Source organism: Ailuropoda melanoleuca, chromosome 8 (genome assembly GCF_002007445.2).
Source record: "Ailuropoda melanoleuca isolate Jingjing chromosome 8, ASM200744v2, whole genome shotgun sequence".
NCBI classification, from domain to species: Eukaryota; Metazoa; Chordata; class Mammalia; order Carnivora; family Ursidae; genus Ailuropoda; species Ailuropoda melanoleuca.
Window position 1 is genome coordinate 51,337,299 of NC_048225.1, and position 14,197 is coordinate 51,351,495.

At 40.7% G+C, this 14,197-nt stretch overlaps 1 protein-coding gene across 1 annotated transcript in view; it reads left to right on the forward strand.

The window, feature by feature from the left end:
* INTS4 (integrator complex subunit 4) overlaps nucleotides 1-14,197 on the forward strand; it is a 109,666-nt gene that overhangs the window by 87,016 nt on the left and 8,453 nt on the right. Inside the window, exons 16-21 of the mRNA XM_011221072.3 lie at nucleotides 2,337-2,430; nucleotides 5,077-5,157; nucleotides 6,965-7,095; nucleotides 11,848-11,907; nucleotides 13,420-13,579; nucleotides 13,783-13,926. Of these exons, the coding sequence (XP_011219374.2) occupies nucleotides 2,337-2,430; nucleotides 5,077-5,157; nucleotides 6,965-7,095; nucleotides 11,848-11,907; nucleotides 13,420-13,579; nucleotides 13,783-13,926 (670 nt within the window). The remainder of the gene's footprint in view (nucleotides 1-2,336; nucleotides 2,431-5,076; nucleotides 5,158-6,964; nucleotides 7,096-11,847; nucleotides 11,908-13,419; nucleotides 13,580-13,782; nucleotides 13,927-14,197) is intronic.

The following is a 14,197-nucleotide window of genomic DNA, read 5'->3' on the forward strand; positions in this document are numbered from 1 at the left end:
TCTTTGCAAGAGAGACATCAGAGATGTGAAAGAGAGAGACCAGCTGGCCACCTGTGTAGCATTGCACAGGTGTGGTTAGCTAGTAAGGGTCTCGCCTTTGATTGTGCTGGATTCCAACACATGAATAGGCTCTCCGGGAACCTCTCAAGCCACCAAAACTCACAGGACATGAGATATAAGCCGCAGGCCCCAGTTTCTTCAGTTATTTTGGGAGTAATTCATTCTGTGTCCCTTTCTAGGGCATCTCCTTCCTGATACCAAGGTCCGAAGGACGCAGCATTAGCTATTAGAAAGTTGCATGAGACTAGAGGGAGGGGCTTAGTCTGATGGACAGTTTTGTGTAGGCTGTTGTGAAACTTTGTTATGCCAGCCCTGCAGCTCCGCTTCCCTTGTGACCGAAATCATCAGGTTTTCCACAGCTGTCATTTTTATATGAAATTTTGATGTTGCCATTAAAAAACAAGATAGCTTTCCATGAATGCTTTCTGACATGGATTATTAGGTCACGTGCATACACGCACACACACACACATACACACATACACACATACACATATACCTCTCCCCAAAAAAGAAGAAAGAAAAACAATGTTTTATTGTAGATATGTCATGTATTTCCAGAAAAAAGAAAGAAAAGAAACTGGTAATGGTGGTTGCCTCTGGGAAGGGTGTACTAGTTAGTGGCACCCTGGGATAGGAAGGTGAACTAAATAAATTGCATATCCTGTAGTATCTTTTGAATTCTGTACCTTATTGGTTTAATTCTATAGCTAGGTATGTATTATCTACTCAAAAAAAATTTTTAAATCAGTAATTCCTGTCTCAACACAACTATTTGATCTATGTGCCACTTTCTATTTTCTTGCCCCCAGGCAGCTGGGTTTTATATTTTTTGCAATCATTTTGTCTATACCAGTATCCAGCTAGGATGCTTTGGGCTTCAGGTATCTGGAAACCCCATCTCAAACTAGCTTACAATGGCTTTTTATTTTCTCATCTGAATAGAAATTGGAGGCAGTTCTAAGTATGGTATGGTCAAGTAGTTTATTTATATCATTAAGGACCCAGTTCTCTGTCTCTTTGGATTTTTTCTTATCCTCAGCATTTGCTTTATCCCAAGGCTTTTTTTCTTTTAGAGTTACAGTATGACTTCCAGTGACAATCAGGACCGTAAGTGCTCTTGTTCAGTCTAGGGCGTGATAGAGATGGAGACAGACCACTACCAGACCTGCTCCAAGCATGAAATATAAGTCCTTCAATTAGGACTGAGAAGGCCAGCTTAGGTCACATAACCAGGGAGATGACATATACTAATTGGCTTAGTTCTGTGAGACTCTACCTGGGAATGGGTTTGAGGATACCTTACCTTGAACAAAATCAGGATTCAATTAGTGAGGAAGATGTAAAGAATGGCTAACTGGGTAGGGAGCCAACAAAGCCTACTACAATATCTTAAATTTTTTTCCTGATGATACAAAAAAATACTCATCTGTTATATAAAATACTTGGAAAATAAAGCACAGTTGGGAGAAGGCACTAAAAAGCACCCTCATACCTCTATCCAGAAAACCACATTGCTGTATTTTTCTCCTGCATACACTTTTTATGTAGTTAAGGTCATATACCTTATTATTGGAATAATAATATTAGTAGAATATTGTGGGGCATAAAGCATTTCATTTCTTTTGGATATTTCTCTTAGAATTACTTCACAAATATTTGACCATATGTATGATTTTTATAACAGTACAGTTTTACTTTGCACAAGAATTGTATCAGGTGAAACTGCTATCAAAGCATGAGTGAACCAGTTTCATTGTAACCACTCCAGCATTGGGTGTCGTCATTTAAAAATTTATGACCAATTTACTAGGTATAAAATGGCAAAATGCTTTTTTTTTTTAAAGAAAGATTTTATGGGGCGCCTGGGTGGCTCAGCCGTTAAGTGTCTGCCTTTGGCTCAGGTCATGATCGCAGGGTCCTGGGATCGAGCCCCGCATTGGCGGGAAGCCTGCTTCTCCCTTTCACACTCCTCTTGCTTGTGTTCCCTCTCTCGCTGTCTCTGTCTGTCAAATAAATAAAATAAAAATTAAAAAAAAATAAAGATTTTATGTATTTATTTGAGATTGAGAGGGAGAGAGCGAGAGCACGCAAGCAGGGGGAGGGACGTGGGGCTTGATCCCAAGACCTTGGGATCATGACCTGAGTTGAAGGCAGATGTTTAACCTACTGAGCCATGCAGGTGCCCCTTAAAATGGTAAATGCTTTTGATGTGATCTTTATATGGCTGTCATTATCCCTGTCCATTGTTGGACTTGGGGTTTTCTTTACTGCAGGGATCTGCAAAGACTTGGAGAACTTCAGTCTGAACTAGCAGGAGTTGCTGACTTCTCTGCTACCTATCTTCGGTGTCAGCTTCTTCTCATCAAGGTTGGTTTGGATCTGTTATGTTTGTGAGTGTGATTCTTAAGTGCATAAAGTGCAACGAAAGCACTGTAATGGGTTCAGCAGTTCTTGAGGTCATAAGTGGAAAAATGTAGTCTTATACAGCAGCTTAGCAGTGAAGAAATTATGTACTCTGCAGTGTAATTATATTAGTCTCTAATTAAAGAATTGTTAGGGGCGCCTGGGTGGTACAGTCCTTAAGCGTCTGCCTTCGGCTCAGCGCATGATCCCAGTGTTCTGGGATTGAGCCCCACATCAGGCTCCTCCACTGGGAGCCTGCTTCTTCCTCTCCCACTCCCCCTGCTTGTGTTCCCTCTCTCACTGGCTGTCTCTCTCTGTCAGATAAATAAATGGAATCTTTAAAAAAAAAAAAAAAATTGTTAACTCGTGGGAATTTAAATTTTTTTAACTTGGGAGAATTCTTTTATCATTGTATAATTAGAGCAGATTGGATAATCATTTTCACTGGAATCCTAAGGATTTTTCATTGTTTTTATAATTTGGTTAGCATAGAACTTTTTTATTATTTTCTTAAAATGTCAATTTTACTTTGCCCAAGTCTTACTAGGCAGAGTTCGATTTCACTGCCCTTCAGATGGCCACCTTGCTGACCTTTCGTATTAGGTAGTCAAATTATATAGACACACACACACACATACACAAACAAAATTGGTAGCCGAGAAGCTGTTTCAGCTAGCTGAGTTTAAAATGTGCTGGATTAGTTCAGTAGCTTTCAGCTTCTGCAGCAGAGTTCCGCTCTAAATTTAGGCTTAGGATTTAGGAGACCCCTTCTTACTTGGTAAATCTTTATCCTGGCTTTAGTTCCAAGTGTTGTTAGTGATTATGATATTTGACCAAAGTCAGAATAAATGGAGTTGTTAGAAATTATTTCTCACTGTAAGATGTGTGAGCTTAGGGTTTTGCAGGTATGTGTATCTACATGGAAGGGGGTGTGTATACTGAAATGGTTGGGATTTAAACAGCTCTTGTTTGGCTAGATAGATTCTTTCAAATATATACACCTGTTTAACCACCACCACCACAGTCAAGATATAGAAAATTTTCATTACCCCAAAAGCTCCTCCATGCCCCTTTGCAGAGTTTGGGCTTTCCAAGCTTCTATGAAACAGGGATGATAATAATTCTACTCAGTTAAGGGTTGGTTACAAGCAAGGTGTATGAGAGCCCTTTGCCTAGTGTCTGATACGTAGTGAGTGCCATGTCAGTGTTGGTGTTCGTTCATTCGTTCTTTTCTTTTCTTTTCTTTTCTTTTCTTTTCTTTTCTTTTCTTTCTTTCTTTCTTTTTCTTTTTCTTTCTTTCTTTCTTTGTTTCTTTCTTTCTTTGTTTCTTTCTTTCTTTCTTTCTTTCTTTCTTTCTTTCTTCTTTCTGATTTTATTTATTTATTTGATGGGGGTGGGGGGAGCACAAGCAGGGGGAGTGGCAGGGAGAGGGAGAAGCAGGCTCCCTAATGAGTAGGGAGCCCGATGTGGGGCTCAATCCCAGGACCCTGGGATCATGACCTGAGCCGAAAGCAGATGCTTCATCAACTGAGCCACCCAAGTGCCCCCAGTGTAATGTTATGTACCAAAAAAAAAAAAAAAAAAGCATACACAGTTCTGCTTTTAGACTACAACTGCATAGAAAGCATATATATGAGAAATGATTGGAAGTGAGTTTTCAAGAACAATAGCTCTGTTAAGGGTAGTATGATTTGGATGCTTTAAAAATTTCTGTATCTATAGTTTAGACCTGCTATTGTCTAACTGGATAGTCACCAGGCACATGCGACTATTGAGTACTACATCATTAAGAAGGACTGTGAAAATAAGGGACTACAGCAGAGGTTTAGAAGAGAGATTTGAGGGGTGCCTGAGAGATTTAAGTGTCTGCCTTCGGCTCATGGCATGATCCTGGCGTTCTGGGATCAAGCCCCGCATCAGGCTCCTCCGCTGGGAGCCTGCTTCTTCCTCTCCCACTCCCCCTGCTTGTGTTCCCTCTCTCGCTGGCTGTCTCTCTCTCTATCGAATGGATAAATAAAATCTTTTAAAAAAAAGAAAAAAAAGAGAGATTTGAGATGGGGCCATATGGCTGAGAGGAGAGAGACAGAAGGTCAAATTGTGGCTCCTTGTGATAACTTTTGACAACAGATTGAGGGAGAGGGAGGAATCTAGGAAAGCTGCTTGATTTCTGGTGTGGGTATGTCAGTAAGGTGATGGGGATCTTCAAAGGATAGTGAACCTGGGGCAAAATAAAAGAACCATAGTCAGGGAAGAAGGGTATGGGCAGCCAGAGAAGTCTAGTGGCTCTGCGAACAAGAAGGGCTGAGAGCCGTGGAAGCTGGCTTACTTGCACATTTTGGTGAGACCTGCATGTCCTGCCCTCTGCTTGCAAGCATTGGTCTGATCTGGATATAGGGCATTTGGGCCAGGAATTGGATTGCATGGGGAGGAGTTCAAACCTTTGGTTTCCTCTTTCTCTGTAATAGGCAGGGCTTACCAGCTTAAAAGAGTAAGGTTGAGAGGAAGTCCTGATCCAGGAGATTTCCAAAGCAAAACAAACACAGAAGTTTCAAATGACATGCCAGTCTTGGTGACCTCTGTGTTCTGTTCTCTCCGGATTTGTCTGTGTAGGCCTTGCAAGAAAAGCTGTGGAATGTGGCCGCCCCTTTGTATTTGAAGCAGAGTGATTTGGCCTCTGCAGCAGCAAAACAGGTAAGTATATTGGGACTGGCTTTCAGATAGATCTCTGTCAGGAATTGTCTCGTCTGAGTTGGAGCCAGAGGCTTTCACATGGCTCACGCCTCTGCTGTGCCTTCCTCAGTTCCAACCTGTGACAGATGTTAGTGTCACGAGAAGCAGCATAATTAGGGGACACAGCACTGGCTTTGGAGTCAGGGGACCTGGATTCTAGTCACAGGTTGGCCTCTGATTTGTTGGGTGATGCTGAGGTTGCTTAACTTCCCTGGATTTTTCCTTCTCTGTAAAATATGGCAGTTTAACTGGATGATTTCTAAGATGCTTTAGTGTTCTAAAATATTATCAGTTTGTATTTCAGATATACTAAAATACAGTAAATACTGTCATGAATCTTTCATCTGAAAATGTAGCTGAACTCATTTTGAAGTTGTTTGTATTTTTAAGTTGTACCATTTCTTGAATGTTAAAAGGTCCTTATATACTCCTCAGTTCATTAAGTAGCATTTAATTATATTTGCCTGGAGTTTATCTGTTTCTAGCTTTGAGCACTTTCCCTTCATTCTTAGGTTTTGGGATTTGGTGAACTCTTCTGGATCCTGTCTTCCAGATAGTGAGTCTACATATGACCCAGTGATTATGACCCAGTAGCAAGCTAATAATTGTTATTTTAGAGTTCAGTAAATGATTTCAAGTCTATTTTAATTAACACTCACAGTAATCCCATTAGGTAAGAAAACATATTAAGTCCGTTTTATAGATGAAGTAGTTGAGGCTCAGCAAGGGTAAATTTGTAGAGCTATAGGTAGTAGATTAGGGAATGGAGCCCATATCCTCTGGTACCCACTGAGTTTTCTTCCCACTGCTCTGCTTGATCTCTTCTCTGATCTCGACTTCCTCTCAGACCTGCTGTGTGGCTTATTGGAGGGGAGTAGAACCTAATGATTAGAGCCCCAGAATGGGAGGGATGGGACCAGGCAACAGTAGTCTGGAAGAAGGAGGGGAAAGGAATTACCATTGCTGTTTGCCGGATACCGGGCTAAGTGCTTTCCATGCTCCATTTTATCCTTTAAGTTTTATGACTTCGGGCCTACTTCTTCCCTATTTACAGATAGGGAAACTGAGGCAAACTATGTAATTAGTTAACTTGTCTTTCTGGCAATTGTGGGAGAGCCTGAAGTCCTATCTTTGACCCCAAAGCCCTCTAAGGAAGGGAAGCACAGAATGGGGAGAGAAGTGTCATTTGGATGGGAGTAGCTGATTTGGATAGAATGCAGCCAAGAGCTTAATGCACTGGGCTTGAGCTGAGGTCATAGACATTGTTTTCTGCACTTGTTCTCCTCTCCAAATTCCCGTCAACAGACCAGGCCCATAAAACAGTCTATCTGGATGATTAACACATGGTTAATGGTTCCTGATGCTAAATTCTTGAGGACTTTTCCTAGGGTTGGGTTTCCATACACAGTGTTTATCATTTGGTTTAGGGCAATAAGCAGTTCTTTATGATTTTATCAGTGATTAAACTGTTCATATCTTCACATCATCAACTAAGATGACTTTATTACTGGATGAAAGTCTTTTTTTTTTTAACTGACAAAATCAACTTACTCTCTTTTCATAAGACATACTATATTAATTTCTCTCAAAACATATTAATTTCTTTCAAATTATCCTAATTTCTCTCACCATAGGCACTTAAATAATCTCTTTTCAGCATTAAAGCACAGGCATTAAAAACCTCAGTTCAGAATTTTACCCAGAATTCTGTGCTGCTCTCAAGACCATTATGATATTTTTACTGATTGTTAATTACCTTTCCTTATAGATCATGGAAGAGACCTACAAAATGGAGTTCATGTACAGTGGTGTGGAGAATAAACAGGTGGTGATTATACATCACATGAGGCTGCAGGCCAAAGCCTTGCAACTTATAGTAACAGCACGGACTACTCGAGGGTAAGATGTGTGGCTGGCCAGGAGGGGTGGCACAGTCCTTTCAAAGACTCTTCAGATGTACTCAGAGATCTCACCAAGGTTAATGGGAAGTGAAAAGATATTTAGGAAAAATTTGCTAAAGGGTATGCAAACTCTTCATTTTTTTCAGATATTCCAGGTTCTATCTTTGGGTCAAACTGGATCTCTGGAAAACCCCTCCAGTGGCTCTCCGTTGCCTACAGCACAACATAGGTTAACAGGCAACAAAGACATTCTTTATGGTCCTTGATAGATTTCTTTAAGAATTTAGTGCCAGGAACTATATTTTCTTTTCTGAAGGGACTTGTAAGCTCTCCCAGGCAGTAAAGACAAAAGAAAGTAATGTACTGTGCAGTGAGACTACCTTGTTCAACCCCGGACCTCTCCACTTACTAATTGTTTGATTATGGATGGTATTTTTTTAGACTCTCTGTGCCTTATTTCCCTGTCTGTAAAACAAGAATGATGACAGCATCTGTCTCATGGGGTTTTCATGAAGAATAAATGGGATGATACATGTAGAAGCACTTAATATGGTCCATAGTACATAGTAAGAGCTCACTATTAGACTTTCTAATAGAATTGCCATATTTAATTGATTCTAAAATGCACATTTTAAATTTTAACTTCATGAAATTAGATATTTTGATGGTGTGCCATACTTTAATTGAAAGCGGGTTTTTTGGTTTCTTGGTGTTTCATAAAATAAAGGTGCATCTTCAGAATGATGGCGTCGTAGATCTGATACAGTGTAGTGGCTCGTTCCCAGGTGGGAGACACATCTGATGCTCAGTGTAGCGGTTGTGTCGGTCTAAAAGGGGCACGGGAAGATACGAGTGTTTAAGTAAGCGTTGAAAAATACCAGGTCAGAAAGAACATTCTCCGTGTTATTTTATTTCTTCACTTATTTTGATAGTGACCTGATAAAATCAGGTAGTGATTTTATCTTAGAGATAGCCATCATTTGCTTAACAAATGCTTAATCCCTACTGTTTGCCAGTCACAGCTGAGCAGACAGGTGCTTGTGTTGGCATTTACACTTCTTTTTTTTTTTTTTTTAAGATTTTTTTTTTTTTNGCAGGCTCATAGCAGAGGAGCCTGATGTGGGGCTCGATCCCATAACGCCGGGATCACGCCCTGAGCCGAAGGCAGATGCTTAACTGCTGTGCCACCCAGGTGCCCCTTTTTTTAAGATTTTATTTATTTATTTGAGACAGAGAGAGAGAGAGAGGACACAACCCGGGAGGGGAGGGTCAGGAGAGGGAGAAGCAGGTTCCCCGCTGAGCAGGGAGCCGGATGTGGGGGCTGGATCCCAGGACCCTGGAATCATGACCTGAGCTGAAGGCAGACATTCAGCCAACTGAGGCATCCAGGCGTCCCTTGCATCTATGTTTTATTAAAAAAATATATATATACACACACATACACACACACGCAAACACATACACACACATATGTATATATATATTTATATGTATTCCTTCAGTTTATGTATGACTATTGTAAAAAAAATTTAAATATTGCAGATTAAGTAAAGGTTTCCTGACAATCTACCCCTTCTGAAACAACTGTCAATAGACTCTTCCCAAGGCAGATAAATATATAGAGATTATAAATGTGTGTATTAATATAAATGGAATCATAATATACTTTGTGTTCTGCCCCCTTTTCGTTTCATCCAGTGATATTCCATTTTTCCACGTCATTATACAAAGACAAATATATTTGTTCTTCACTCATGTTGTAGTATTTTATACTTTGCGTTTGTGTGCATTCCTGCTTTTTTTTTTTTCTTTCTTGACTTTTGCTAGATTGGTTGTTTTCTTTGTTTTTTCCAAGGGTTTGAAAGTTCTAACCCTACATCTAACCTTTTCAGGTGAGAGGCAGTAGAACATAGCAGTTAAGAAGGCTATGGTTCCTTGTTGCTTAGACTGAGATCTTGAGTCCCACCATTTGCAAACTTAGTGACTGTAGGCAAGTTACGTAAGACTTCTGTGCCTCAGTTTGTTCCCCGTGAGTTAAACTGGGATAATAATAGTATTTGCTTCACCCTCACAGGGTTATTGTAAGAATTATCAAATTATTAAACATTAAGCTCTTAAAATACTGCTGAGTCAATTCAGAGTAAGCACTTGATAAATGTTGGCTCGCATTACTTTATATATAATTAGTATTTTTACTTACATTTTTAATAAACATAATCAACTTAAATTTATCAGCTTAAAAAGATAAACAGATTTTATGATTTACCTCTATCAAGAGCACCTCAGATCAAGATGAAAGTTTCAGTGTGTTTTATTTGATTTTTATTTGATTGTGTTATACTGTTAAATAATTTGGAATTTAGTTTCAGCTTATGTTTTTATAATGTGTCTCTTATTTAAAGAATCTTTTCTTAAAGTATGCATTAATCTTTATAAGTATTTTTTCAAAATTAGTTCTAAATTGCTGCCCACTTTTTTTTTTTTTTTTAATTCCTTGTTCTGATTCACACTATTTGACTGGAACACATTCTAGCATTCTAGTAATTGTTTTTCTGAATAAGTATATAAGAGACCGTGCATGTCTGAAACTGCCTTTCTTTGGCTCTTATACATAGTTGGAATTCTTTCAGAACTCTGTAAATATTGCTATGTTACTGTTTAGTGTTTAGTGTTACAGTTAGGATGTCTGATGTCTGTCTGGTTCTCTTTCCTTTGTAGGGAGCTTATATTTCTTAGTTCAGAGCTGTAATTTTTTTTTTCGTTTTAGAATTCAGAAATTCTACCAGGATATGTGTAGGTATGTGTTTTTTTCAGTGTTCTTACTGACCTTCAGTGGGACTCTGAAGTATGAACTCTGCTTTTAGCTCAGGGAATTTTTCCCTCCATTATTTCTTTTTTTTTTTTTTTTTTTAAAGATTTTATTTATTTATTCGACAGAGATAGAGACAGCCAGTGAGAGAGGGAACACAAGCCGGGGCAGTGGGAGAGGAAGAAGCAGACTCCCAGTGGAGGAGCCTGATGTGGGGCTCAATCCCATAACGCCGGGATCATGCCCTGAGCCGAAGGCAGATGCTTAACGACTGTGCCACCCAGGCGCCCCCATTTCTGGTAGTTTATCAGAGTTAAGGAAGTTTCAAGTGCTACCTGCTTTTTAGGAAAAGAATTCAAATGCATGTTGCTTATAGAGTAAGTTTCCATTTGTCATTTCTCATTTACTTGTTCATTCAACAGATATTTATTGTAATAGCTGTTTGTGTCAGGAAATATATCATGTATCAAAATGATTAATACAAAATCCCTATTTTCATGGAGCTTACATTTTAGTAGAAAGACTAATCTAGGTTATTAAGAATGTTAACACCAGTGGGGGTCCTGGGTGGCTCAGTTGGTTAAGCAGCCGACTTTTGGTTTTGGCTCAGGTTATGATCTCATGGGTCATGGCATCTAGCCCTGCACTGGGCTCCATGCTCAGCGGGGAGTCTGGTTCAGGATTATCTCTCTTGGGGCGTCTGGGTGGCTCGTTTGGTTAAACGACTGCCTTCAGCTCAGGTCATGATCCTGGAGTCCCAGGATCCAGTCCTGCATCAGACTCCCAGCTCAGCAGGGAGTCTGCTTCTTGCTCTGGCCCTCTCCCGTCTTATGCTCTCTCTCACTCTCTATCAAATAAATAAATAAAATCTTGAAAAAAAAAAAAAGATTCTCTCTCTCTGCCCCTCCCCCCACTTCCCTATTCATGCTCGCTCTCTCTCTCAAATAAATAAATCTTTTTTTTTTTTAAAAAGAAAACACCATTTTCTTCCATGTTTTTATATAAGGAAAGAGTATTTGTCTATTTTTCTTTACTGGCATTTTACTTATCTAGTGAATAATATATTAACGAAAATAAATGTAAAGTTTCATTCAGAAATTACAAGAAATAAAAAGAGCCAAGTACTGAAGAAAGAACATAGTCCATGTCTGTGGGCAAAGTAGTAACAAAACCTTTTCCCTTTCGGCATGAGAATCTGACTTGGTTAACTTTCTAGGTCTGTTCCCTAGAAACCTGGTAGCATCAGCTATATTACTAGGTAACACTGCCATAGTAAAAATGATCACTGAGAAATTTGCATGTAGACCAGAAGGAACTATCAATGAACTGTGATTGCCTGATGCAGACACTGTAGCTTTGGGCTCCATTGAGTGCAGAGATTCTTACAACTAGGCGTATCCCCTGTGGGGACCCTGGAAGGTATGCCTATGGATTTGTTTCAAGAGGTGTTAGCCCCTGTGGAGCATGAGGCTTCTAAGCCAGGATAGGCTCCAGACTTACCTGATGTAGATGTCCTGTCCTTGCGCTCGAGCTGTCCATCCTGGGCAAGATCAGAGCTCCCAGACAGCTCTACGGAGTGCCGAGTGGAGAGCTGTGAGGACGCCCACAGAGGAGGAGCGTGGTGCCGCACTGCCCACAAGCTGTGCTTCTGTCCCGTAGCCTCAGTCAGTCTGATGCCAGGCGTGGCCTAGGATAGCCCTTGATTTTGACAGTTCATTGAGTCTCAGTCACTGCAGTGTCTGAATCGGGTCTTGGGATCCTGGCAGATATCCCCCCCCGCCCCGGGTCCATTAGGAGTCTGCTCTTTCTCTTAGAGATAATTTTGATAACATACTACCCTCATTCTCCTTTCGTGTAGACTCAGGTTTCTGGGAATTTGGTCCTCATTCCTCAGTTGGAAGATAACATAAGCAAAATATGTGTGTTTGTTTTTTTCTACAGAGTTGACCCCTTATTTGGGATGTGCGAAAAGTTTTTACAGGAAGTGGACTTTTTTCAGAGGTAAGTATTTCATCACCTTCTAGCTTATTAAACCTTGGTTATGCAGAGAATAGCACGTACAGGGCAACAAGAGCCATTACAAGCCAGAACCCTTGGTGTAACCCCCACAGCCAACCTGTTTTCTGTGGCAGTGTGCCCCAATTGTGTATTTTCTTCAGTGGTACATAAACTTCTTTAAACTCCGCTAAACGTACAACGGTATAATGAAAACATCAGGAATCATTTGGATTCAGCATTCAGCTGGGCCGCAAGAAAGACAGGTACTACATGGTAAAACATAAACTTTTTTGTTGAAAAATTGTAACTTGTTTGTTCATCTCACCACTGTTCTTAAATTTCCATATTTTTCTATAATCTACAAAAAATTGTTCCATAATTCTATAAATAACTTTTATTCTGCAGTACAGCTATGTTTTCTCAGAATTCTGTAGAGTAAATTGGTTAAAACAGATGCAGTAGGTGAGTGGAAGGCTTGGTGAAGAAGTGGTAGTTGAGTGAGTGACCAGACATCTGGTGTGCTGGCAATATAATAAATACAAGGAGGAAGGCATTTATAGGATTTCATAGTCTAACATTTACTAAGTCTGATATTTCGTTCTTCCACCCCCTCTCATCCTTGCCCCCATGAACTTCACCAGACCTGAAGTTTACACGACACTACACTTGTCAGTCTTTATGTGGGTGATAGAGCTTCTGGTAGGGCTGAGTTGCAATACCACGCTTCACCAATAGGCCCTGCTCTCTGGCAAATGACACACTCCACTTGGCCCTTTAAGATCCTGGCTTCAAATCTCAACTAAGTTCATGCCTTACTTCTGGTTTTAGGTTCTTTAAGGTGGAGAGTCTGTTTTTGCACACTTGGGTTGAGGAGACTTTTGGGAAGGTGATAGCTCTGGTATGCCAAAGTTCCTTACCTGTTGTTAGAATTGGACAGTCTTTCTTCATTCGGCCGCTGTGTCCCTGTACTGATACCACCTCCTCAGTGAAATATTTTTTGACTGTCCCCTTCTACAAGGCAGAAGTACTGTGGAATCAGCACTGGGAATGAGTTACTTAACTTTTTAAAGCCTCAGTGCAACATCATTTTCTCTGAATCTCAGTGTTCTCAACAAATACAAGCCTCATTAAGATAGGCATTTTCTTCTCTTTTGCTGACTGTTATGTCCCTGGTGCCTGTGATAGTACTTGGCACCTGCTAAGTCTTAAAGACGTATTTGTTAATTAATGAATCTATAATATGAAAATAATAATTCCAACAATGCACAGGACTGCTGGGAGGACTAAAATAGATCACATGAAACACAGAGTATGCCTGGCACATACGGGTATTCAGTAAGCAAGGCTATTAGGACTATCATATCACCAGGGCATAATTATCTAGGTGCCTGGCTTCCTCAGTCAGGAACCGTGAGCTCCTTCAGTTCATCACTTCTGCCCCAGGGTTTGACATATGTTTGGGGTTCAGCCTGTATAAATGAATGCCTAGTCAGTTGTTTCTGTTTGTTCCTCCAGGTGTTTTATTGCTGATTTGCCCCACCTACAGGACAGCTTTGTGGACAAACTTCTTGACCTTATGCCCCGACTCATGACATCCAAACCTGTAGAAGTGGTCAAAATTCTACAGACCATGCTGCGGCAGAGTACCTTCTTGCACCTCCCCCTTCCGGAGCAGGTCAGGCCACGTCTGCTCAGACAGTCGAAACTGTGCACCTTGGTGATCTTCTTTGACCAGTTGGGCACCCAGGCTACCACTTTCCCCTCATTGGCTCCCACATGTCCCCCTGCTAATCAGGAGATGGAATGGGGCACAGATCATGTTTTGTTGCCCAGGGATGACCTGGCTTTAGAATCATTGTGTTTTCTTCTTGCTTACAGATCCACAAAGCTTCAGCCACCATCATCGAGCCAGCAGGCGAGTCAGACAACCCTTTGCGGTTTACATCTGGGTTGGTTGTGGCCCTGGACGTCGATGCAACCCTGGAACATGTGCAGGATCCGCAGAACACTGTGAAGGTCCAGGTCTGTCAGGTTTTGGTCCCCAGGGAGCTTCTATACTGACTGTAACTTCGGCAGCCCTGTGATTTCTACCTGAGGGACAGAAAGTGGGGGCGAGAAGAGAGTAGTCTTGATGAGAAAGAGTCTGGGTGTGAATCCCATGTCTTCTGCTCATTGTGCTTTGGAGCATTATTTATTTATTTTTAAGGATTTTATTTATTTATTTATTTGACAGAGAGAGAGAGCTAGTGAGAGAGGGAACACAGCAGGGGAGTGGGAGAGGAAGAAGCAGGCT